Source organism: Trichosporon asahii (genome assembly GCF_000293215.1).
Source record: "Trichosporon asahii var. asahii CBS 2479 unplaced genomic scaffold scaffold00050, whole genome shotgun sequence".
NCBI lineage: Eukaryota > Fungi > Basidiomycota > Tremellomycetes > Trichosporonales > Trichosporonaceae > Trichosporon > Trichosporon asahii.
This window is the reverse complement of record NW_014040874.1, coordinates 370,162-390,441: the sequence shown is the minus strand read 5'-3', so window position 1 is coordinate 390,441 and position 20,280 is coordinate 370,162. Positions and strand designations below refer to the sequence as shown.

The 20,280-nt window shown below is 59.2% G+C and overlaps 11 protein-coding genes across 11 annotated transcripts; 5 read left to right on the top strand and 6 right to left on the bottom strand.

The window, feature by feature from the left end:
* Window positions 1-1,144: 1,144 nt before the first annotated feature.
* A1Q1_01383 (uncharacterized protein) lies at window positions 1,145-2,545 on the bottom strand (the record flags this gene model as incomplete). Its single annotated transcript, XM_014324422.1, has 3 exons — window positions 1,145-1,452; window positions 1,628-1,895; window positions 1,970-2,545. The coding sequence occupies 3 exons, from the start codon at window positions 2,543-2,545 to the stop codon at window positions 1,145-1,147; spliced, it is 1,152 nt and encodes a 383-aa protein (XP_014179897.1).
* Window positions 2,546-3,330: 785 nt separating this feature from the next.
* On the bottom strand, window positions 3,331-5,977 carry A1Q1_01382 (uncharacterized protein; the record flags this gene model as incomplete). Its single annotated transcript, XM_014324421.1, has 5 exons — window positions 3,331-3,905; window positions 4,031-4,392; window positions 4,430-4,908; window positions 4,957-5,298; window positions 5,339-5,977. The coding sequence occupies 5 exons, from the start codon at window positions 5,975-5,977 to the stop codon at window positions 3,331-3,333; spliced, it is 2,397 nt and encodes a 798-aa protein (XP_014179896.1).
* Window positions 5,978-6,142: 165 nt separating this feature from the next.
* A1Q1_01381 (transcriptional elongation regulator) lies at window positions 6,143-6,819 on the top strand (the record flags this gene model as incomplete). The annotated part of the gene is made up of 3 exons (XM_014324420.1): window positions 6,143-6,370; window positions 6,500-6,694; window positions 6,733-6,819. 3 exons carry the CDS (start codon window positions 6,143-6,145, stop codon window positions 6,817-6,819), a joined length of 510 nt encoding a protein of 169 aa, XP_014179895.1.
* Window positions 6,820-6,975: 156 nt separating this feature from the next.
* A1Q1_01380 (uncharacterized protein) lies at window positions 6,976-8,755 on the bottom strand (the record flags this gene model as incomplete). The annotated part of the gene is made up of 4 exons (XM_014324419.1): window positions 6,976-7,236; window positions 7,280-8,253; window positions 8,306-8,366; window positions 8,459-8,755. The coding sequence occupies 4 exons, from the start codon at window positions 8,753-8,755 to the stop codon at window positions 6,976-6,978; spliced, it is 1,593 nt and encodes a 530-aa protein (XP_014179894.1).
* Window positions 8,756-10,385: 1,630 nt separating this feature from the next.
* Window positions 10,386-11,555, top strand: A1Q1_01379 (uncharacterized protein; the record flags this gene model as incomplete). The annotated part of the gene is made up of 1 exon (XM_014324418.1): window positions 10,386-11,555. One exon carries the CDS (start codon window positions 10,386-10,388, stop codon window positions 11,553-11,555), a length of 1,170 nt encoding a protein of 389 aa, XP_014179893.1.
* A 328-nt stretch (window positions 11,556-11,883) lies between these two features.
* A1Q1_01378 (inner membrane protein, Sco2p) lies at window positions 11,884-12,959 on the top strand (the record flags this gene model as incomplete). Its single annotated transcript, XM_014324417.1, has 4 exons — window positions 11,884-12,045; window positions 12,090-12,186; window positions 12,244-12,664; window positions 12,749-12,959. The coding sequence occupies 4 exons, from the start codon at window positions 11,884-11,886 to the stop codon at window positions 12,957-12,959; spliced, it is 891 nt and encodes a 296-aa protein (XP_014179892.1).
* Window positions 12,960-14,584: 1,625 nt separating this feature from the next.
* A1Q1_01377 (uncharacterized protein) lies at window positions 14,585-15,502 on the top strand (the record flags this gene model as incomplete). The annotated part of the gene is made up of 3 exons (XM_014324416.1): window positions 14,585-14,854; window positions 15,003-15,048; window positions 15,120-15,502. 3 exons carry the CDS (start codon window positions 14,585-14,587, stop codon window positions 15,500-15,502), a joined length of 699 nt encoding a protein of 232 aa, XP_014179891.1.
* A 66-nt stretch (window positions 15,503-15,568) lies between these two features.
* On the bottom strand, window positions 15,569-16,282 carry A1Q1_01376 (uncharacterized protein; the record flags this gene model as incomplete). Its single annotated transcript, XM_014324415.1, has 4 exons — window positions 15,569-15,617; window positions 15,697-15,914; window positions 15,953-16,048; window positions 16,112-16,282. 4 exons carry the CDS (start codon window positions 16,280-16,282, stop codon window positions 15,569-15,571), a joined length of 534 nt encoding a protein of 177 aa, XP_014179890.1.
* Window positions 16,283-16,490: 208 nt separating this feature from the next.
* Window positions 16,491-17,384, top strand: A1Q1_01375 (3'-to-5' phosphorolytic exoribonuclease, Ski6p; the record flags this gene model as incomplete). The annotated part of the gene is made up of 3 exons (XM_014324414.1): window positions 16,491-16,521; window positions 16,559-16,811; window positions 16,904-17,384. 3 exons carry the CDS (start codon window positions 16,491-16,493, stop codon window positions 17,382-17,384), a joined length of 765 nt encoding a protein of 254 aa, XP_014179889.1.
* A 136-nt stretch (window positions 17,385-17,520) lies between these two features.
* Window positions 17,521-18,201, bottom strand: A1Q1_01374 (ChaC-like family protein; the record flags this gene model as incomplete). The annotated part of the gene is made up of 1 exon (XM_014324413.1): window positions 17,521-18,201. One exon carries the CDS (start codon window positions 18,199-18,201, stop codon window positions 17,521-17,523), a length of 681 nt encoding a protein of 226 aa, XP_014179888.1.
* Window positions 18,202-19,131: 930 nt separating this feature from the next.
* A1Q1_01373 (uncharacterized protein) lies at window positions 19,132-20,117 on the bottom strand (the record flags this gene model as incomplete). Its single annotated transcript, XM_014324412.1, has 3 exons — window positions 19,132-19,237; window positions 19,589-19,875; window positions 20,040-20,117. 3 exons carry the CDS (start codon window positions 20,115-20,117, stop codon window positions 19,132-19,134), a joined length of 471 nt encoding a protein of 156 aa, XP_014179887.1.
* Window positions 20,118-20,280: the final 163 nt, after the last annotated feature.

Below are 20,280 nucleotides of genomic sequence, written 5' to 3'. Positions count from 1 at the left end.
GCGGTGACGACCTTGACTTCTAATTCAAACTCTTGTCAGCGTGACGCTACAGCCGTGCGCTGCCGTATGCATACCCCAAGCCAGCCCCTGCCATCCCAACTGTCGATGACAACGAGAGATCGCAGCCTTTCGGTCGGCATCGTCCGAAACGACCATCGTTCTGGCAGATTTCGGACCTCATGTCCCCGCCCTGAGATGATGGGCTCAACCTATCGCGTCGGGCGTATACCATCGCGCCCATCGGACACGCATCCCAACTCCCTTGCTAGGCCCTGTGTAGCCCGCACCCATCTGCAGCGTGCGGCGTATGGCTTTGTTCGGAATACAAAGCAAACCACTGCTACTGGCTCAAGAGACGGACGCCTTGGCGCCCAGCAGGCTGCATCATGATCGCCGCACACTTCACTGGCTGACGGGCTGACGCCGCACCGTAGCCCGCTCTGTGGTCCATGAATCGCTTGCAGCGGCCAAGATCGACGGGGGCGCTCGTGCCATGTCCGCGTTGACGAATAAGAGAGAGTGCATTACGCCTCACTGTCTCATGCTGCACAGCAACAATGGGCAACAACGTGTACACGTCGTGGTGAAGGTGGGGGAGGTTCGGCCGTTGATTGCTCTCCAGCGATAGCGCATCAGATAGTCCCAGGCCCCCCGAGGTCGGGTTCTTGCATTCAGACGCTAGGATGTGTGACGCTAGATCTGACAGCCGCAGCTGCCGTCGGCCGGTTGCGAGGCCCCGCTGCGGGACGAAACTGGCCTGTCAGCGTCGAGAAAGCTGTCGGGTCTCCGCTCGGCATTGTCTGGTGCTTCTGGGGTAAACGGACGCTAGACGACCGCACTGCCAGACGGAGACAGGCTGAGCAGGGAGACAGCTGCACGACTGCAAGCGCCGCAAGCGCTCACGGCGCTTACGCGCTTACACGCCGCAGAGGCGTCCGGACTGCCCTCACCGACACCGCGTGCCAAGTCTCACGAGCTCCTTCCGGGATGCCAAGACCGCCCTGCGGCATGCGGCATGATACGATCCGAAACAAAGTCTGCATACGGAGTTTTTCAAGATTCCAGTAATGTCTATGATACACTCTCTCACCTCTTGAAGCCTCTGATCCATCATCACATCACCCAGCACTCAGTCCAGATTGCACTAGTAGCCCTTCTTGAAGTCGACACGGTTGATGACCGGCTCCCCCTTCGCAAGCCTGTCGAGGTTGACCATGAGCACGTCCGCCGTGATGTCCATCTCGCCTTCGGGGTCGCCGGAGCAGTGCGGCGTGACGATCACCTTGGGGTGGGTCCACAGGGGATGATTGTCGGGCAGGGGCTCGGGATCCGTCACATCCAGCGCGGCGCCGAAGAGCCCGTCCTCTGCGTCGAGGGCTGCGAGAATGTCCTCGGACGTCGCGACGTTGCCGCGTCCGACGGAGATGAGGACTGCTTGCGGAGGAAGCATGCCTGGGCGTCAGCTCTTGATCTGTGTTAGAGAACCGTCTTCACTGCTGCTTCGGTTCGCAAACGGCTTGCGCTCTGGACTCCAGCGCATGACCAGCCTGTTGCCTGGGTCTCGCGTTCTATATCCCAGCGACAGACCATACGTTCATGGAAACAGTGAACACAGCGAGTTACTCACCAAGTCTTTCCTTTGTCAGGAACCCCCTCGTCTTCGGTGTATTAGGCAGCGACGCAACGAGCACATCGCACTGCCCCAGGAAGTCCTTGACCTGCTCCTCGTCCTCAGTTGAGTAGTACTTCTCGGGGATCTTGCCCTCGACATCGCCGCCGCCGGGGGGGATGTACCCGTCCTGTCGCCTAGCGCTGCCCGAGGTGTTGGCCGCAATGATGCTGAACCCGAGCGCCTTGAGGAGACGCGCAGACTCACGGCCCAGGCTGCCGTATCCCTGGGAGTCAGCTGGACTCCTACTTCCTCTTCGCTGCGAAAGTATGCCAGGAGGAAGGCAGAAGAGTCACTCACAAGCAAGCCCGCGGTGCGGCCCCTAGTCTGCCGGATCCCATACGTCCGTCCATACACGTCAATGTCCTTAGTCCACGTCCTCTTCTCGCGCGCGTTGAGGATCTGCTTCGGGATCTGGTGGTAGATATTGAGCACCATGGCCGTGACATAGTTGGGAATCGTGAGAGCATGGGCCCCACTCGCCGTGGACAGGCTCACGTCTCGCTCCCCATTCTTGACCGCCGCCATCGGGGGCCAGTTCTGGCCCCCATCGGAACCCGAGGAGCAGAGCTGGACGTGCTTCAGCCGCGGCAGCTCCGAGAGATCCTTCACGCCGTCGGGGATGCCGAAGAGGACGTCGATGTCGGGGAACTTGGAGCGGTCGACGTCCTTCCCGTCGGGCCAGTAGTGGACGTTGGCGACGGACTGGAGCTCAGCGAGCTTCGAGTCCGAGATGGGAATGAGACACCCGAGAGTCAGCTTCGTGTCGGCCGTCATGATTGCGCTTTCAGTGATGAGGTGAGAGTGCGAGGACGTGTCAGCGAGCGCGGTGCTTATGTACTCTGGGGCCAGCACGGCGTGCTCGCCGAGCTCCATAACTCCGTGACAGCGCGGCAACTAGCGGATAGCGGATCATCGATGGTGCCCACTACTCGTACACGGTTCAGTCACTGTGGAAATGGAGGATGTAGCGCTATACCCGGCTTGTGCCGCTCCATCCCGCGACGGGTCCGGCACTCCGGTCCGGTGGCCGGTTCCCTTTGGCATGCTTTATCCCCAATCTTCAAGTGCCGGACAGTCTTAAGGACGAACGGACGAATGCATACATGCAAACGATGGGTGGACACGGTTCTGTCAGGTACGTGTGGACGCTACAGGGATGGAGATGGGGAAACTGAATGTACAGGTGTGCTGTGGCGTATGGATATGCTGTTGTGGACAGGATCGTTCGAAGGAGAAGAGCGGACGGACTGGTCATAAGCGGACATGAGCGGATATGAACGGAATGAGGGCGATGAGCATTAGGGAGGTCGTAAGGCGTAAGAAAAAAGGTGCGGAGTAAAGTGACATGGTGGGTGTCATGGGAGGCTTGACGGGGCGTTTCGAGGTACGAGGAAGCGATCGCATGCGAAGGAAGCGAGCTCGCTATCGGGTGTTCCATGCGTGACGGTTCGGGTCTAGAGCGTGGGACAGGCTATGCGCTGACAGGACTCGCGCTCCTCAGTCTCCTCTCCTCGAGCGCGGCAGCAACCAGCTGCGCCATCTTCTTACAGCCCCCACACCAATGCACACGACAGTAACCGCCATGCGAGCAGGCCGAGTCGCGGCGTTCCAGCTCCTCCCCGACTGCCGCACATGAGGGGCAAGGGCGCGCAGGCGCCTCAGGTGGCCGAGGGCAGGGCTCGAGCGTGAATCTCTCCCCCGGAGCCAGGACAAATGCCCGGCAGCGTGTCGGCGCCGGTGGCTTGGGCAGCGAGCGAGTCGGACAAGGGGGCGGGGCGGAGATGGGCCGCGGTGGCGACTGCGGTGGCGAGTCGACGCTGTTGGTCATACTGCTGAAACTCAGTATGAGTTAGAACAGAGGAAAGTGAAGGAGTCGAAAGTGAGGAAGAAGACGAGGGGTTTGAAGAAAAGGCGCTGAGAGGTGGCCGGCAGCGCTGAAGCGAACGGTAACGAGCGTGGGGCAGTTGGAGGTCGGCGGCGTACTCGCGGCGTAGTTGAAATAAGACGGACGGACGGGTGATGCAGAAGTGCGACGCTGCGAGGTCTGCGACGTGGGATGATGGAGCTCGTGTGCTCATGGACGGCGAGGGCGGGGTGCGTGCGCCGTGGTCGAGACATTCTGGCGGATCAAGCACGAGGGCCTGGTCTAATGGTCTCGCATGTTTGGGCGCAGCGACACTCTTGCTCTTTAGCTTCCTCATCTCGATTCGATTTTCCAGACATTCGCGCGCTTCTGGGCAGCACCGTGACGCCTAGTGTCTATCGCCTAATCGTACATCCGCCACTATGAATATGCAATGCAAAAGATGAACTGACGCTGTCTCACTCTGGCGGGCAAATGCGCTCGCGGACACTAACTGGAGCGAAGGAGCGCCAGCATCGCCCAACCCATGACGACGACGGCGACGACGAGCGACGTGATGCCCTCCACAACCCGCCGGATGTGGCTCTGCCGGGCCTCCTCCCGTCGGTCGTGGTCCACTTCCCATACCGGCTCGTCCTCGAACTCGCTATCGCTTTCCCCGTGCCGATACAGGTTGATAGTGGGGTGGCGGCTCGGCGCGGCCGAGGACAGTTGCCGAGAATGCCGCGAGCGATGCGACCGCGGGTTGCCCACCGGCGATGATGAGAAGAGCGCCATGAATAGCTGCGTCCCGTCCGTGTATGGCAGTGTGAGGAGGTTGAACACGAACAGCGACATTGTCACAAGACGCATGTACCTGGTCGTCAGCTGTGCAGCACACCCCAGTAGCTCACTGCATGAAAAGCGCCCCCCATCGGGTCGCAGAGCCCCAGAAGCGCGGTCGCGCAGAGTCGACCTGCACCTGCTGCAGGACGGCAGCACTGTCGCCAGACCACAGAAGCGTGTCCTGCTTCCCATTCGGCTTGCGATATCGTATTCTGAGGATGCGCTCGTAGTCGGCAGGGCGAATGCACACCTGCGACGTTGGGCAATGGCACTCGCTGTTGGGCACCGTGATGATCCCGTGCGGCGGAAGGCAGCGGGTTCCAGACCGTTCTCTGCCGATCTCATCGAAGCCGACAAGGTGCAGATCCGCGCACGGCGCCTGTGGAGCGTCTCTAAACTCCCACTTCGAAACACACCACCCCTTCGTTGGGTCGAGCGGCGGCGTGCCCAGGTATTGGCTCCACCTGTCCTCGGTGCCGCCGATGAAGTGGTCGTCGACATGCGTGATCAGATAGCCCGGGCTCAGGTGGGATTGCAGCTTCGAGTCCTGCCGTGTCAGTCACGCCACCAGCGCGCATCAGTATGAACCACTCACCGGTGCGATTGCGGTTACTATCCGTCCCTGGGCGGCTGCGTCGGTCCAGAGCAAGCTGCTGAAGCCGCCGAGTACAACGAGCGCGATCCACAGCAGCAGGTTGAAGAACGGCCCAGAGGTCGCGATGCGTGCCTTTGCTCTCGGCGGCAGCGAATCGACGGTCGCGGGAAACGCCACTGACGCCGAGGGAAGCACAAGGTGAATGCTGAATAGCAGCTTGGACGGAGAGATTTCCTCTAATGCCGCGGCGAATGCATGGCCCGCCTCGTGGACGAGCTGGCATAGGAGTAACGCGAGCGCAAGCGTCGGCAGATGTGACAGAGGAGCAGTCACCCCGGGTATCTGATAGAGGTCAGCTGATAGCTTTAAGCTTATCACGTACGAGTGGCAGGACGCCGCCACTGTCCGATGCATGCACTGGCGGCGGTGTGTCGGGGACGATGGCCCTGCGGATGATCTCCACGGTGCCCGTGTCCTCGGCGCGGGCGTGAGCCTCGGCCTCGAGCCAGACCGCTGACCAGACCTGCTTGGCTGACCAGACCGCTACACCAAAGGCGAAAGCCGAGCCAAAGACGCCAGCTACGACGCCCACATCGAACAGCCGGACTGCAGCCGAGCGTGCGCGGTATGGGAGTCGGTGGACGACCTTCTTCGGCAGGCGGTTGAGCGCTACCGTCGTCGCCGAGACGGTGATGCCCTGGCGTTCAAGCACCCATTGCGCTCGCGGGGCAAGGCGGTACGGGGCGGGGAGAGATCGGGTCGGGTTCTTGGCGAGGTAGGACGGGGCGGCGCGAAGAGCAGCGATGACAGCAGCAAGAAGGATGAGGGGGAGGAGGACGTCGAGCATCGCGTGTGCGACGCTCTCTGTCTGTGTGGCAGGGGAAGTCGACGCCGAGGCCGAGGTCGAGATCGATAAGCGTGCGAGGGAGAGTGAGTGCAAGGAGACAACGTCAACTTGAACTTGACCCTCGGCTCGATCGGGTAGTCGTTCGAGACATTTGTATTTGTCCCTGGCAACCATTGTAATCGGCACGTGATCGGGGTCTAATCTACTTCCGACGTGTCTATTAGCATTCCTCCACATTACCACAGTGCACCCTCGACGTCACAACAAAGCAACCACCCTCCTGTTCCTGCTCCTTTCGACTTTCCATCACACCGCACTTCTTCCCGCACTTTCACAACCATGTCCGGCTGGGAGGTTCGTTTCTCCAACTCGCGCAAGACGCCCTACTTCTACAATGCCCAGACCCAGCAGTCGACCTGGGAGCCGCCCGCCGGCATGAGCGAGGCCGAGATCCACGCCCTCCCGGGAGCCAAGTACCTCACCGGCGGCGGTGAGGCTGGCCAGGTTCGCGCTAGCCACATTCTTGCCAAGCACGCTGGCTCGCGCCGTCCCTCGTCGTGGAAGCAGGTGAGTCGCTATGCTGCGCAATGGCGGCGTCAGCGGCGCCGCGGCTCGGCCGACCGGCCCCTGCACCCTGGCATCATCCGCCGGCAGCCGGCAGCTGCCGCTACATCTAGCTCTAGCTGACTTTCGCAGGACCGAATCACGCGCTCGCTCCCTGAGGCGCGCCAGCAGATCCAGGCGTACATTGAGCAGATCCAGGCGCTGCCGCAGGACCAGCAGGCTGCCGAGTTTGCCAAGATCGCGAGCACCGAGAGCGACTGCTCCAGCGCGCGCAAGGGCGGTGACCTTGGCTGGTTCGGCCGCGGCCAGATGCAGAAGGCGTTCGAGGTGAGCTCGTGAACAACTGGCTCCTAGCTGATATCCAGGACGGCACCTACGCTCTCCAGGTCGGCGAGATGAGCCCCATCATCGAGTCCGACTCCGGCGTCCACGTCATCTACCGCACCGGTTAAAAGAGGAGCAATGCTACGTTTGTCTGAAGGACGTGGGACTGATCGGCGCGCACTGATCTAAAATCCATTGGCATCACATTACTGACTCTTAATTCTGAATTCATTACTACAACTCCCAACAGTGTAGGCTGAAGCCTCAGCCCTTTTATCCCGCGCTTAGCACCAGTAGCGGAAGTACTTGTTCTCCTTGTCGGTGAGGCCGCTCTCTCCGGCGAGGCGGGTCTGTAGCTCACGCTCCTCCTCTGCCATGCCCGACTCGGCGAACTCCTTGTCGCGGCGCTTGTTCTGGCGCTTGTAGTACCACTGCATGCAGCCGAGGTTGATGGCGTTGACACAGAGACAGATGGCACAGGCAATGAGGGCGCGGTGGTAGCGAGGGGCGTCGGCAGGAACGAAGATCTGTCCTCCAACGACGTTCTGGGAGTCAGCTTTGTTCACCTGAGAGCCAAAGGGTACTTACACCAATACAGTAGGCCATGAGACATGAGGCACCGAAAACGGTCTTCTTGGAACGGCCGGCGACGTTGACAGTCATGAGGGGGAAGACGAGGAACATGGTGATGGAGTAGATGGGGTAGAACTGGTAGAAAGCCCAGCGCACCCAGCGGTTCATGGTGAGAGGGGTGAATCCGACGAAGAGGAGAATGAAGCAAGTCCAGAGCTGGGCGGCGATGGCGATGGGGAAGCGCGACTTGGGGAAGTAGTAGACGCAGAAACCGGCGAGGATGATGCAAACGCAAGTGATGGCGTTACCGGGGAGCGAGTAGAGGATTGTGTCGAGGCTGTTGAATCCGAACGTCTTGTTGATCAAGATACCGAACGCGGTCAGGCCTCCGTTCGGGATGCAGTTGAGGAAGTTGGCGGCGACCATGTGCCACAGCTGCGGGTCGCGGAAGCACTCGCGCACCTGAGCCCAGTTCCAGGGGTGGCTCTCACCACCGCCAGTGCCGTTCGACACGATACGCGCCTTGGCCATGAGCTTCTCGCGCTTCGTAAGCCACCAGACCTCGTCGGGGGTGCCGACGAAGATGAGGCAAATGATACCCATGCCCACAGTCGTGCCGCCGAGGAAGAGGTTAATGACGCGCCACGCCGCGAGGCCGCCGCGCGTCTGCGCGTCCAGCGCAATGTAGTAGATTCCAACACCGAAGATAATGGCAAAGAAAGTGTTCATCGAAGCGTAGAGCGTCTGTCGCAGCGTCTGCTCACGACGCAAGTACCAGGCAGACGTCATGATGGCGAAACCGGGCATGACGGCGGCCTCGAACCATCCGAGGAGCGTGCGGACCAGGGAAAGCTGCCAGTAGTTGTTGCAGGCGGCCAGGCACATGCACATGGCACCCCAGATAATAACAGTGACACTGATAGCCTTTCCGAGAGGGAAGTGCTGCAGAAGAGCACCCATTGGGAACTGCGCGACAGCGAAACCAAGATCTGACAATATTAGCGTAAACCCGGGTGCCACATGTCAGGATGCCACACTCACAGAAGAAACTGTTCAGGTTGTTGTATTCCTGCGGCTTGAGGTGCGTGTCCTCCTTGAGACCCTTTAAGGTCAGCCATTGCTCAAAGAGATGATTTATGTGCAGGATAAAGAAGAGACATGGCCGGCGGGGGAGGCAAATTCCTGAAAACTCACGAAAATCACACCCGAGGACAGAGACGTCTTGTCAGAATAGTTCAGACCGAAGATGATCATCATGATGGGCATGATGATGAAGTCGATCTTCAGACGAAGGCGCTTGTACTCCTTTTCGGTGAACTGGTCCTCGGCGTAGATGACCTTCTCATGCTCGTCGAGAGAGCCCCTCTCAAGGACATCGACGACGGCAAGGCCCTTCTCATCCTTGTGGTTGTCGCCAAGCTTCTCAGATGAGATCGAGCCATTCGTCGGCATGCGCTCGATCTCCGAGGTAACGACTTTCGCGGACGTCATGGCGGAATGTGCCACTGCGGGCTCGGCGGTGTGGAATGAGTGAGTCGAGGGTGTGGCGATTGAAAGAGAGCGGTATCAATAACTTGAACCCCGAAGGGAATGTCTCGGTGTTGCGAGGATGTGGTTTTGCGAGTTGATGAACTTCGGAGAGCTACATCTGCATCGGCTACATATAATCAACTCTGCTGCGCAACTTTTGATGCGTCCGACGTTAGGCGGCATTCTCCACAGCAAGTAAACGGCCGGCTCCGCGGGGCCCGATATCTCCACAAAGAAGCCACGCGCTAAGCTCTCTCTCGAATCATGAATGCAATGATCTAGGCATGGCTGGGGCCGAGATTGGATGAAAAGCCAGCGCGGTTAGTTGCCCGCGTCCTGTGGCCCCGGCTTGAGTCTGGGGATCTGAAGTATTACTGGAGCTGGTCACCGATAGGGTGACAGTCGAGGGTTGGAGAGGGGGGGAAAGCGGAGCCTCCGACGGCCCCGGAGGAGCGGAGCTGAGGTGAGCCACTGTTGGTTTCGTGGGTGACTCAAACGGCGAATGGAAAGCATCCGCGGTTACATTTGCCAAAGGTCGCGCGCTCTATGCAGGACCTGCCGCGCATAGCCGACGATCAAAAACTTTGAATGCCGGTCGAATGGTGACTCATAGACACAGCCTCCCGGCCGATGCTTGCCTGACATGCCTGGCATACCTGAACCTCGACAAGCAAATGGCCACAATCTTATCGCAAGTTTCATGGCCGGACGCCGGTTCTGCCGACTTTTGCCAGCCTGGATAAACTTCCGCGCGGGCACGTCGCCGCCACAACCCTTTCTATTCTGGGCGGTGGATCTGGAAGGCCCAGCCCACATGCCCTACAGCGCTTGCCCACCTGTTCCCCGCATTCGTGGTCGCGGCGATCTTATGCTGCTGAACCACGTAAACACCGCAACCTTCCGGAAAGTCGCCACCGTCCGAGTCTCCTATTAAGTGGAGCGCTGGTTCTGTCAAGAAACATGAGTGGGTCCATGCCGAGTGTGCCGAACGTCTTGTCGGCTGTGTCGGGACGAGGGCAAATCTGTATTCCCCAGATTAGCAAGAAGGACCCTCATCTACGGTGGCCGATCTATAGGAACGGGTTGTCTTCAATTCAAAGATCGACAGAGAGTCGCTCGGTCACAACACACTCGGCTAACCCGAGGCGGACCAGTTCATAAAGCTGTCGACTCCCAGACAGTTCCTGTGACTTCCCCAGTGCCTCACTCATCTTGCACTGGCAGGGGTCTGTTCCGAGCTCGCTCAGATGTCCTTGACTCTCAGAATGTCTAGCGGAGCATATAGCACTGGCGGAGATGCTCAGAGCACTCCGAGGCCGCTTACAAAGGAGAAGAGCTTTGAGAGCTTGCTTAGGTGAGCAGTAAGGAACGTGAGGACGGCCATTTCCAGACGGTTCTAAAAACACCACCGCCCGCCCAACAGACTCATCATGACATCATTAATGGGCGACCATGAGCCAGCATTCTCCCACGTACTGACCAATCGGCGGGACTGCAATGAACACCACGGGCTTCCATGCAGTACACTATCGCGATATTTCCATCACCGAGCTGATCGCGACGACCCCATAAAGCCCGTCACTATCGTGATATGCTGTCTGTCCTTCCTCGAACCAGTGTCATCAGCCGATCTGCGCGACTCCTCTCGACGACGACTTCTTCCTCCTTCTCTACCCTCTCGACCCACGTCTCCCTGAACGCCCGCGCCACCGACAAGCTCGACCGTCTGCAGCGTCGCTCACCTGCTCTATTCTCTCAGCCAAACAAACCCGCACAGCGATCATACTCGATGCCGATCCCTGCGTGCCCATACTCTGGCCCGAAGCAGCCGGACCTGATACAATCTGTGGAGGTGCCGCTGACGCGCGAGGCGACGTTCCTGATTCTGACGCTGAGCGAGCAGAAGCAGGACGCAGCATCGACCGTGCGCGACGTGCTCGGCGACGTATCTGACCTCGCAAAGAACCTCGCCGTGCGCGACGGCAACGCCGCGTTCACTGTCACGATTGGCGTTGGCGCCAAGGCGTGGGACAGCGTCATGCAGATGCCGCGCCCGAAGGAGCTGCACCCCTTCAAGGAGTTCAAGGGCAACAAGCACACGGCCGTCTCGACGCCGGGCGATCTGCTCGTTCACATCCGCGCCAACAGGCGCGACATGGTTTTCGAATTCGAGCGGCAGTTCATGAACAAGCTCGGCGACAGCGTCAAGGTCCAGGACGCCGTGGCGGGATTCCGGTACTTTGACGGGCGGGACCTGCTTGGCTTCGTGGACGGCACGGCGAACCCGGTCGGCCAGGGCGTCCCGGACGCGGTGCGCGTGACGGAGAACCTCGACCCGAACGGCATTGACGGCACCTACGTCACGGTGCAGAAGTACCTGCACAACCTGGACGCGTGGGGCAAGCTGAAGACGGAGGAGCAGGAGGCGATCATCGGGCGCACCAAGCTCGACAACATTGAGACGCCGGACCAGCCCGAGGACGCACAGAAGCCGCACAAGCAGCTCAACACTATCGAAGTTGATGGTCAGGAGTATGACATTCTCCGAGACAACATGCCGTTCGGAGACCCGAGCAGCAAGGAGTACGGAACCTACTTTATCGGATACAGCGCTCGTTTGTGGGTCACTGAGAAGATGCTCGAGAACATGTTCATCGGGGTTCCGCCTGGCAAGTACGACCGCATCCTCGACTTCTCCGACGCCGTCACCGGCTGCACGTTTTTCGTGCCCAACAGTGCTGTCCTGAACTCGCTCGGATAGGCTCTACCGTAGTTCAGAATTAATTCAAAGCAGATAGAAGCTCATGAGTTATGTATTAGTGTGTAAAGTGACAGCGAGGAGGTGGTTATCAAGACAGATGCATAGAGGGGCTGGTGGCCGAGCCGGCCGACAGGTCGAGGCCCGAGTAAAGACCGTTGCCACAGGCGCACGTGGCCTCCACCGGGCGGGACTTTTTTTCTCCAGCCTGGTTCGTAATGTCTGGCTGCGACGTCGGAATAAGCCTCCTGCCTGGGTGCGGGCAGCGGCGGAGCATCATGGTCATCTCGGCGTTGCTCCCTCCTCGTTCGTCATCAACACCTCACTCACCATGTTCCGAACCGGTCTCCGCGCTACTGCGCGCATCACCCCCGCCGTCCGCCCCGCCGCGGCTCGTGCGCCCCTCGCTGCCGTGCCCCGCTTCTCGCGCGGATATGCCCAGAACGAGTCCTCGGAGGCGAGCTCGCAAGCCAAGGACCGCGCTGCTGTCGGAGTGAGTCTTCAGCTAGAGCAGCGTAGAAGATAGCTGACAATTAGCCGTTTACGTGGAAGGCTGCTGGCCTGTTCATCGTAACCGGTGCCGCGCTCTATTACTACTTCACGGAGGAGAAGAAGAAGGTGCTTGAGCGCAGGCGTGAGTGATCCACACAGGAACATGCTGCATTGGGTGTGGATGTAGCTGACTCCACAGGCCAGGAGCTTGAGACCAAGTCCGTCGGCCGGCCGCAGATCGGCGGTCCCTTCAACCTGGTTGACCAGAACGGCAAGCCCTTCACCGACGCCGACCTCAAGGGCAAGTTCACGCTGATCTACTTCGGCTTCACGCACTGCCCCGACATCTGCCCCGAGGAGCTGGACAAGATGTCCGACGTCGTCGACACGATCGACAAGGAGCACCCGGGCAAGGACATTGTCACCCCCGTCTTCGTTTCGGTCGACCCCGCCCGCGACTCGGTGCCCCAGGTCAAGGCCTATGTCCAGGAGTTCCACCCGCGCATCATCGGCCTCACCGGCGACTACGACAACGTCAAGAAGGCGTGCAAGTCGTACCGTGTCTACTTCTCGACGCCGCCTGATGCCAAGGCTACCGACGACTACCTCGTCGACCACTCGTGAGTAACCTCGGCAGAGCGATGAGGCGGGCAATTTCTTCCGAAAGCCAGACCATGGTTCCGGCGGGCACTCGCGCTTCTCAGAGCCAACAAGACGCCACCCTACCGCCCGCCAAGCTTCGTCGCCGGTTTCGTAGCTAACAGCAGTATCTTCTTCTACCTCATGGACCCGCTCGGCCAGTTCGTCGACGCCTTCGGCAAGAGCACGACCCCCGAGGAGGTCACCGAGAAGGTCCGCGACGCTATCGGAAAGTGGGAGGCCGCGGGCGGCAACAAGGCTGCTGGCCTCGAGTAAGGCAGCAGTGGCCTCGAGGAGCGCAGTTGCGCGTAGAGTATCAAAACTTGTATCACCCAGTATCACATGCATCACTCATACAATATAGCTTTGCAGGTGGCTTCGGCGTGCTGTCATATCGCGGATCCGGGTGTGCTCTGCGTATAGCTAGCTATCAGCTGAGTCATGTCCGATCATTCGAGGCTGCGGCCCCTGAACGCCTTTGGCCCCTGGCGGAGGGTTAATGCGCTTGCATGCTAGGTTTATTTATCACAACATAAAACCGACGTTCAAAGGAGTCGATATGATGGTTGGTTACGGGTAGAGTTGCAGGTGTTGAAGGTGGTTTTCGTGCTCCCAGCCCTCCCGTTTCTTCTCCTGCTGCTGTTGCCTGCTTCTTCTACCGAGCCCTTGTGATGCGATAAGGCGATTGTGGGTGCTCCCTTACAGGGCTGACGTCGGAAGGGACAGGGCGGACAGCGATTCGCGGGGCGGCGGAGGGACGAAAACACGCGCAGATATGTATTGTGAAGAACTGAAAAATGGAGTGTAGAAAAGCGAAGACGAGTCGAAGTCAGAGCAATGGTGTGCGAGAAGGCGGGGCGGAACAATGGAGAAGCGAAATGACGAAACGGGTGCTTAGTGCTGCTTCTCCGACGGGGCGGGCGAGTCCGGCGCAGCCGAGGCCGCGAGCGAAGACAGCTTGGAGGCAAACGGCACCGGCTTCCTATAACGTTAGCTCTGGACAGCCGTTATCCGAGCTGGGTGGCGACTCACTTCTGGAAGTGACGCTGCTTGGCTCCGTTCAGCTTGGCAGACACGGGCGACATGAACTGGTCGGTCGGTGACATGGTGTTGCTGCGGTGTCAGTGCGGTCAGCATTTCAACAACTCACCCGCCAATGGGTCCCTTGCCCTTGTTGCCGAGGAGGCCCTTCTTCTGGAGGAAGCTGGGAGGAGCCTGCTGGGGGACTGCGGTGTCAGCATGAGTTACTCTTCGCTTCAGCATGTGCCGGAGCTTGTCTTGACGCTTGACCTGGCAACCAGGGAAGCGAAAAGAAAAACAAACAAACAATCCCCGATCGTCACTGCTCGCCTTGCAACTGCCCTGCAGCGTAGTTGGAGCGATCTTCGGCTAGGGCGATGTTTGAGCGTCGTGCGCACTCACCGTTGGTGGTCTCACGGAACACGTTGGAGTTGGACGACATGGTTGGCGGTGTTTGGGGTGATGAGGATGTGGAGAGCAGATGACTCAAAAGCAGTCGCGTGTTTATACCCAACGTTGTTCGTTTTAGCGGATGCAGCAAAGTTTACGTAACCAGGGCGTCGGATGGTCCTCTAATTGAACCATTTCATCAGATCGCCATGTCAATTAACGGACCATTTAGAAATTAGGACAGATCTCGACTGTTGTCCGGGTCCAGCGCAGAATAACACCATGCACGGGATATAAAAGGGATAGCAATGTTGATTTTGGGTAGCAGATTGACATTGCTCCTGATTGGCATGCAGACAGCTTGTTCTCTGAGTGCTGGAGGCATAGCTAGGCTTGCGAGATGCGGACCGGGCGGTTGCCTGGAATGTTGTTCAACTCATGTGGAGGTGGTCCCTTTCACCATCTCCCAGTCTTCCCTCACACCTACGATCATGCGTCCGGCTTTGGCCCTGGTGCGGCAAGCGGCTCTCCAGCCCAGAGCACTTCAAGCCCGACCTTTGCTCCGACCAGCCCTCGCCAACGTCGGCTGCAGCCACTGGGCGCGCGACTATTCCGCCAAACCGAAGCCGCCGAAGGAGCCGCCAGTTGAGATCGCCGAGGAGACGCTCGAGGCCGACTTCTTCGAGGAGGTCGAGATTGAAGCCGACCCAGTATGGGAGGGCGAGGAGGTCTCGGAGGGCGTGTTCATGTCCGCCATGCCTGTGAGCTTTTCGCGCGGCCAGTGAAAGCTGACATCAGACAACCGTGCCGCCCCCTGCTTCAGAGGGAGCAGGCGTGCCCAAGGCGAAGAAGGGACCTAGGACCAAGCACACGATTAAGCACCTGAATAGGTTGCTGAGCCGACACCAGGTTCCGGACCTGGACGAGAGCGAGCTGGAGGAGAAGTTTGTGCGCGGTGAGTCTTCCCTCCATCCACACCGCTTTCGCTCAGCTGGCTTGATGCGGCAATCGATAGCTGACCAACAGGCCGTGGCCCCGGAGGTCAAGCGATCAACAAGACAAACTCATCCGTGTCGCTCCTGCACAAGCCAACGGGCATCCGAATCCAGAGTCAGCCAACTCGTTCTAGAGCTCAGAATCGAGTCATCGCCCGGCAAATCCTGAAGGAGCGGCTGGACCTCATGCGTGCCCGCGGTGAGCTTGAGGGCATTGAGCCTTCGCAGCCCCAGTCTGCCGATCCCGCGACCATGAACCGCAAGGAAAGGCTTGCGGCCGAGGCTCGCACATGGAGCAAGCAGGAGCTGCGGTGGGAGAAGGAGAGGCGGAGGAAACAGAACCGCAAGAAGAAGGTCAATAAGAGGAAGAACAAGGAGGGCAAGGAAGAGGCGGAGGCTGAGGCTGAGGAGTGAACCAATGTAAACCAATGTACACAATATATGCATCTAGATCCCATCTCTGCCGGCTTCTGATGTCGTCTAATCCGGTCCAGTCTCGAGGTTGATCTGCTTCCCGAACTTGGCGTATCTGGGTTGTCAGCTCTTCCTACATCACGGATCAGCTGCCCCCTCCTTGCGGAGGCCCTGCAGAAGACGTATCTACTCACAGCTGCACCTTCAAATCCTGCATGCCATGCTCGCATTCGTCGCAGCGTTCCTTCAACTCGCTGATCTCGCCGTCGTACCGCTTCAGGTCCGCGCGCAGCTGCTTCTTCGCCGTCGGCAGCGGCAGGTCGAAGAACGCCTCGCCGATCTTGTACATTATCGTCTTGGCGTCGCTGAGCTCGAGCTCCATCTGCAGATCGTCGTAGTACTCCTTCTCGTCCTGAGGTTAGCTACAGGTCGAATGTCAATTCAGCTGACGGCGCTCTGGCCGCTAGGCCGCCTGAACGGCGCTGCAGTGCCGCTGGCACTTGTGCAGTCTGCCCAGCGCCACGCAACAGGCTGGAAACCAGAGAGCTGTGCACAAGGACAGATGCAGCTCATGCTCCGCAATGGCGCAGCGCCGCAATGCATACGCACCTCCTTGACCTTCAGCTGGTCTCGCAGGTCACCAAGCCGGTTGTTGAGCTTGGAGAAGGTGTTGATCTTCTGCTGGTCCTCCCAAGCGACTTCGATTCCGTCCGCCTCATCTTCCGGAGCAAGCTGTCTGTCAGCTAACGACCTTCCTGGGAGCTGACTCACGAGACTCATTTTGCTTGTTGCTGGGTGTTGTAAGTCGAGCGCAAGGAAGGTGCTCAGGCCCATTACATCGATCGTCATCGAACGCGCTCATGGCTCAGGACGCGGAATCTTTATTCACCCACCCCCTTTAAATTTCGTCATGTCCGCCGACCTCCATGGTTAACGACCATCTCGATCACTGAGGTTCAACAGCATCAACAACAACAGCACGCACGACATGAGCAGAATAGAGATCTTGAACCTTGCTGGTGAGCTGCTTTTCATGGAGGCATAGCTGACGCCCAGGTCTCCGACACGACAACAGGCGTCCGTTCGAACTGCGTTCCCTCTCGTGCGCGCTTGGCGTACACCCGCAAGCGGACGGGAGTTCGCAGGTCTCGCAGGGTCTGACGACGGTGCAGGCGGCTGTGTTTGGACCGAGGGAACCGAAACAGAAGGCAGGTGCAGCGCACGACAAGGCCAATGTTGTCGTTGAGGTCGGCGTCGTGCCGTGGGCGCAGGGACAGGGGCAGGGTCGGGGACGGACACGGGGTGACAAGTGAGTATCTGGTGCGGCTGCTCAGCTGTCCGTTGGGAAGCTGGACTCAGTGGAAAAGATAGCTGAGAGGGATAGGTATTAGCTAACACCAGGCGCCTGCTCGAGATTGGAGCTGCCATTCGACAGACCTTCGAGCCCGTGATCCAGGTCGGGCTGTACCCGCGCTCCGAGATTGCAGTGCAGGTGCAGGTCCTGCAGGCTGATGGCGGTATTCTGCCCACAGCGATCAATGCAGTGACGCTCGCGCTCATCGACGCCGGCATCGCGATGCACGACTACGTCACCTCCGTCTCTGTCGGACTGCACTTGACGCAGGCGCTGCTGGATCTTAGCGCACCGGAGGAGAACGACCTGCCGTCGCTTGTGGTCGCGAGCCTGCCGAACAGCGGCAAGATTACGCTCGCGCAGATGGAGACGAGGCTGCACGTCGACCGCTTCGAGGTGATGCTCCGTCTCGGCACTGAGGCGTGCAAGGTCATCAAGGACGATATGGAGCAGGTCGTCAAAACGCGCACGGAACGGGTCGTCGACCGCATGTCCGTTGCGACGAGGACTGTGGCAGTGGAGGCGTAGTAGAACTGTAGACTGGACAACTATGTATGATTATGACACGATGCGATGACACCGAACAGCAGCTGATGGAGAGGATATATGCATACAGGGAGGAGGAGCGTATCAAACGCTGTACAAACAAGGGGTGGCGGTGGGACTAGGCAATGACCTGGGTTGTGGTCTGGACGGGGCTCTGCAGCTGGGCTGGAATGGCTTCCTTGGCCGCACGGCTTTCGAGCTGCACCGCCAGTTCATGGATGTGGTCGTCGGCCAGGCCCATAGTCTCGAGGTGTCGGGCAAGATTGAGAACGTAGTCGATGTTCTTGCCGCTCTCACCGCGGGCAAAGTAGATCTGCCTCACCATGTCCTCCATCGGCACGGGGCCGAGGTAGTACTTGTTATCGGGCGAGGCAATGTACGTGATGGCGGTGACCTTCTCGGTGACGCCACGCGACACCTCATACTCGAAGGGGACATTGATGCGGACGTAGCCGCCACGTTCCCGATAGTCGAGCGCGGCCATGATATCGTCCTCCTTCTCCTTGGGCAGGCGGTAGCAGACACCCCAGCATTCTGAGCCCAGCTCCGGCACGAGCGTGAGCACACGGCCAAGAGCACCGGGCTGCCCGCGGTGGTCGGGCGAGCCCTGCCAGAACCGCCGCGTGTGGTCGTTCACCCACCCGGTGCGCTTCTCGGCAAACTCAAAGTCGGGACGCCAGATGATCGAGCCGTACCCAAACACCCAAGTCGCCGATTTGGGATTGGCTTCAGAGCCCGAGCCGGTGGCAACGACAGGGGCAAGAGCAGAGGAAGCGCTCGCTGAGGTAATCGAGGCCATCGTTGAGATAAGAGATAAGGTGGTAGAGATGTCGGAGAGTTTGGGAATGGGGTCAAGTTGATTGGCCAGTCGACGTGGACGTAGGAAGGTCGATGGTGGCGACTGTTGTTGTCCGGTGACGATGATCGGGGAGCGTTACGGCTAACTTGTGACCTGGATAATTCGGAATTCGTTACGCGCAGCTTATATATGCTGCTGGGCGATGCGTGATGGCTGGGAAGAGAGCGTGGTGTCGTGTGGAGACGGTGTGTGACGAAAGAGCGCAGGAGCCGCAGAAGTCAGAAGTGGAGGATGAGTGAGCAACAACAAGATTCAGACTCGAGCACACACTCCACCATGGCGTGCTATCTTCAGGCACCATCGTCAGCTTATCTCAATTGCAACTGTCCCGGAATAGCGCGCACTGGCGCACGAGCTGGCATTCCTCGGTCAACATTACTGCATCAGGAGTAGCGTTGCGGGGCTGCATTGCATCACTGCTCTGCAACGCTCCATCGCTTTGACAGTTTGAGTAGAATCGTACATGTGTTTCTGGGAAGACGGGACAGTGCCACCTGAGCGACGGACCACGCGGGCTCACGGATCCCAGGGGCAGTCACCTCCGAGGCCCGGCGAAGATCTGCCCTCCGTATCAGTCCATACACGTCATAAACCAGTTACGTAACAGTCTGGCGTGTCGATCAGTCAAGCCCGCCCTACATGAGCGCCATCGGACCGTCATATGCAGACCAGTGTGAGACCGTCGTCTTGGTGGTGCGCCAGTGATCTGTGGCGCGCTCCTCTCTCCGTCATACGCAACTCCAGATGAGGAAGGTCGCTGGCAACCTTAGCTCCCCGCAAGCGACCAGTTCATGTCGAATATCTACCATAGGGCAGCTATGCATCCCAGATTCTATCAATTTATTGAAGGCTCTTGACGAAAGCCTGTTGTCAGATCGCCATCCAGAATCGGTAACTCACAGCCTCAAGCTTGTTGACCTCGGCCTTAAAGGCGTCAACCTCACGCCAGCAGTCAAGGGGAGTCGTAGGGTTGTTACTGATGTCAGCGGGATCCTCAGAGTAACAGAATGGCTGGACAGCGTCGAAGCGGACATCTCGGTGCGGTGATCGGCGCATCATCGCTCAGCACAACCCGATTCCGCAAGGGGAAATCACGAAGACTGAGAAGATGACCGCCGGAGCTCCGGGATGAACGTCTCTCCACGACGAGCACGCAAGCGGCCCCGGCGACCGGGAACGGGCCTCGTCGCTACCGCTACCGTTCCCGTCACCTGCGCCGCACTCGTCATTTCGTCGCCATCTGAGATCTCTATGTCGCACTTGCAGTGCGCCATCGTCTTAACTGCACAATCTGCAGTACGTCCCTCGGCTATGAACCACAACTTACGTGTAGCAAACAACAACGGCGTCCTTGGCCTTAGCAAGGTCGGGGTTCTCGCGGTTCTTCCGGTCGTTGGTGATACGCTCGACCTTCTCGCGGACCTCCTCGATGTCGCGTCCAAGAGCCTCAGAGGACATGCCCGGCTTCTCGCGGTCGAGGTTCTCCTTCTCCAGCGCTGATGAGATCGACGACAGGATCTCGGCCTCCTGCTGCCGGAGGTTGGCCGACTCGGAGGCGAGCTTCTGGCGCACGAGCTCGTCTGTCGTCTGCGGCTTCTTGCCCGACGACGGCTGCTGCAGGCGCTCAATCAGCGACGGGGAGAACTGTTGTCAGCATACAGCAGGGCAGCACATAGCTCAAGTGATTCGGCCGGTCGCGTGGTTGCCGTGTTGATCGCGACATGATGGGAAACCGCCGTCCCGTTCGCCCGCAGATCGATGCCATGTTGCAAACTCACCTCAACGCTCGTTCCCGCCGGGGCAGAGACCACATGGTCGGGCTTTTGGGAGGCCTGGGATGACTGCGAAGCGCCCATGATGCGTGGTGGATGAGATGAAGACGACCGAAACCGGCCTCGAACGGACTTCCGACGTCAAAGTCGGGTACGGTTCGTCGATCGCGTGGATTTGCTCCCGTCTTCACCCAAAACGTCACGGAGGGCGCTGGGAGCAACGACGATAGCCGACCCCTCCTCATGC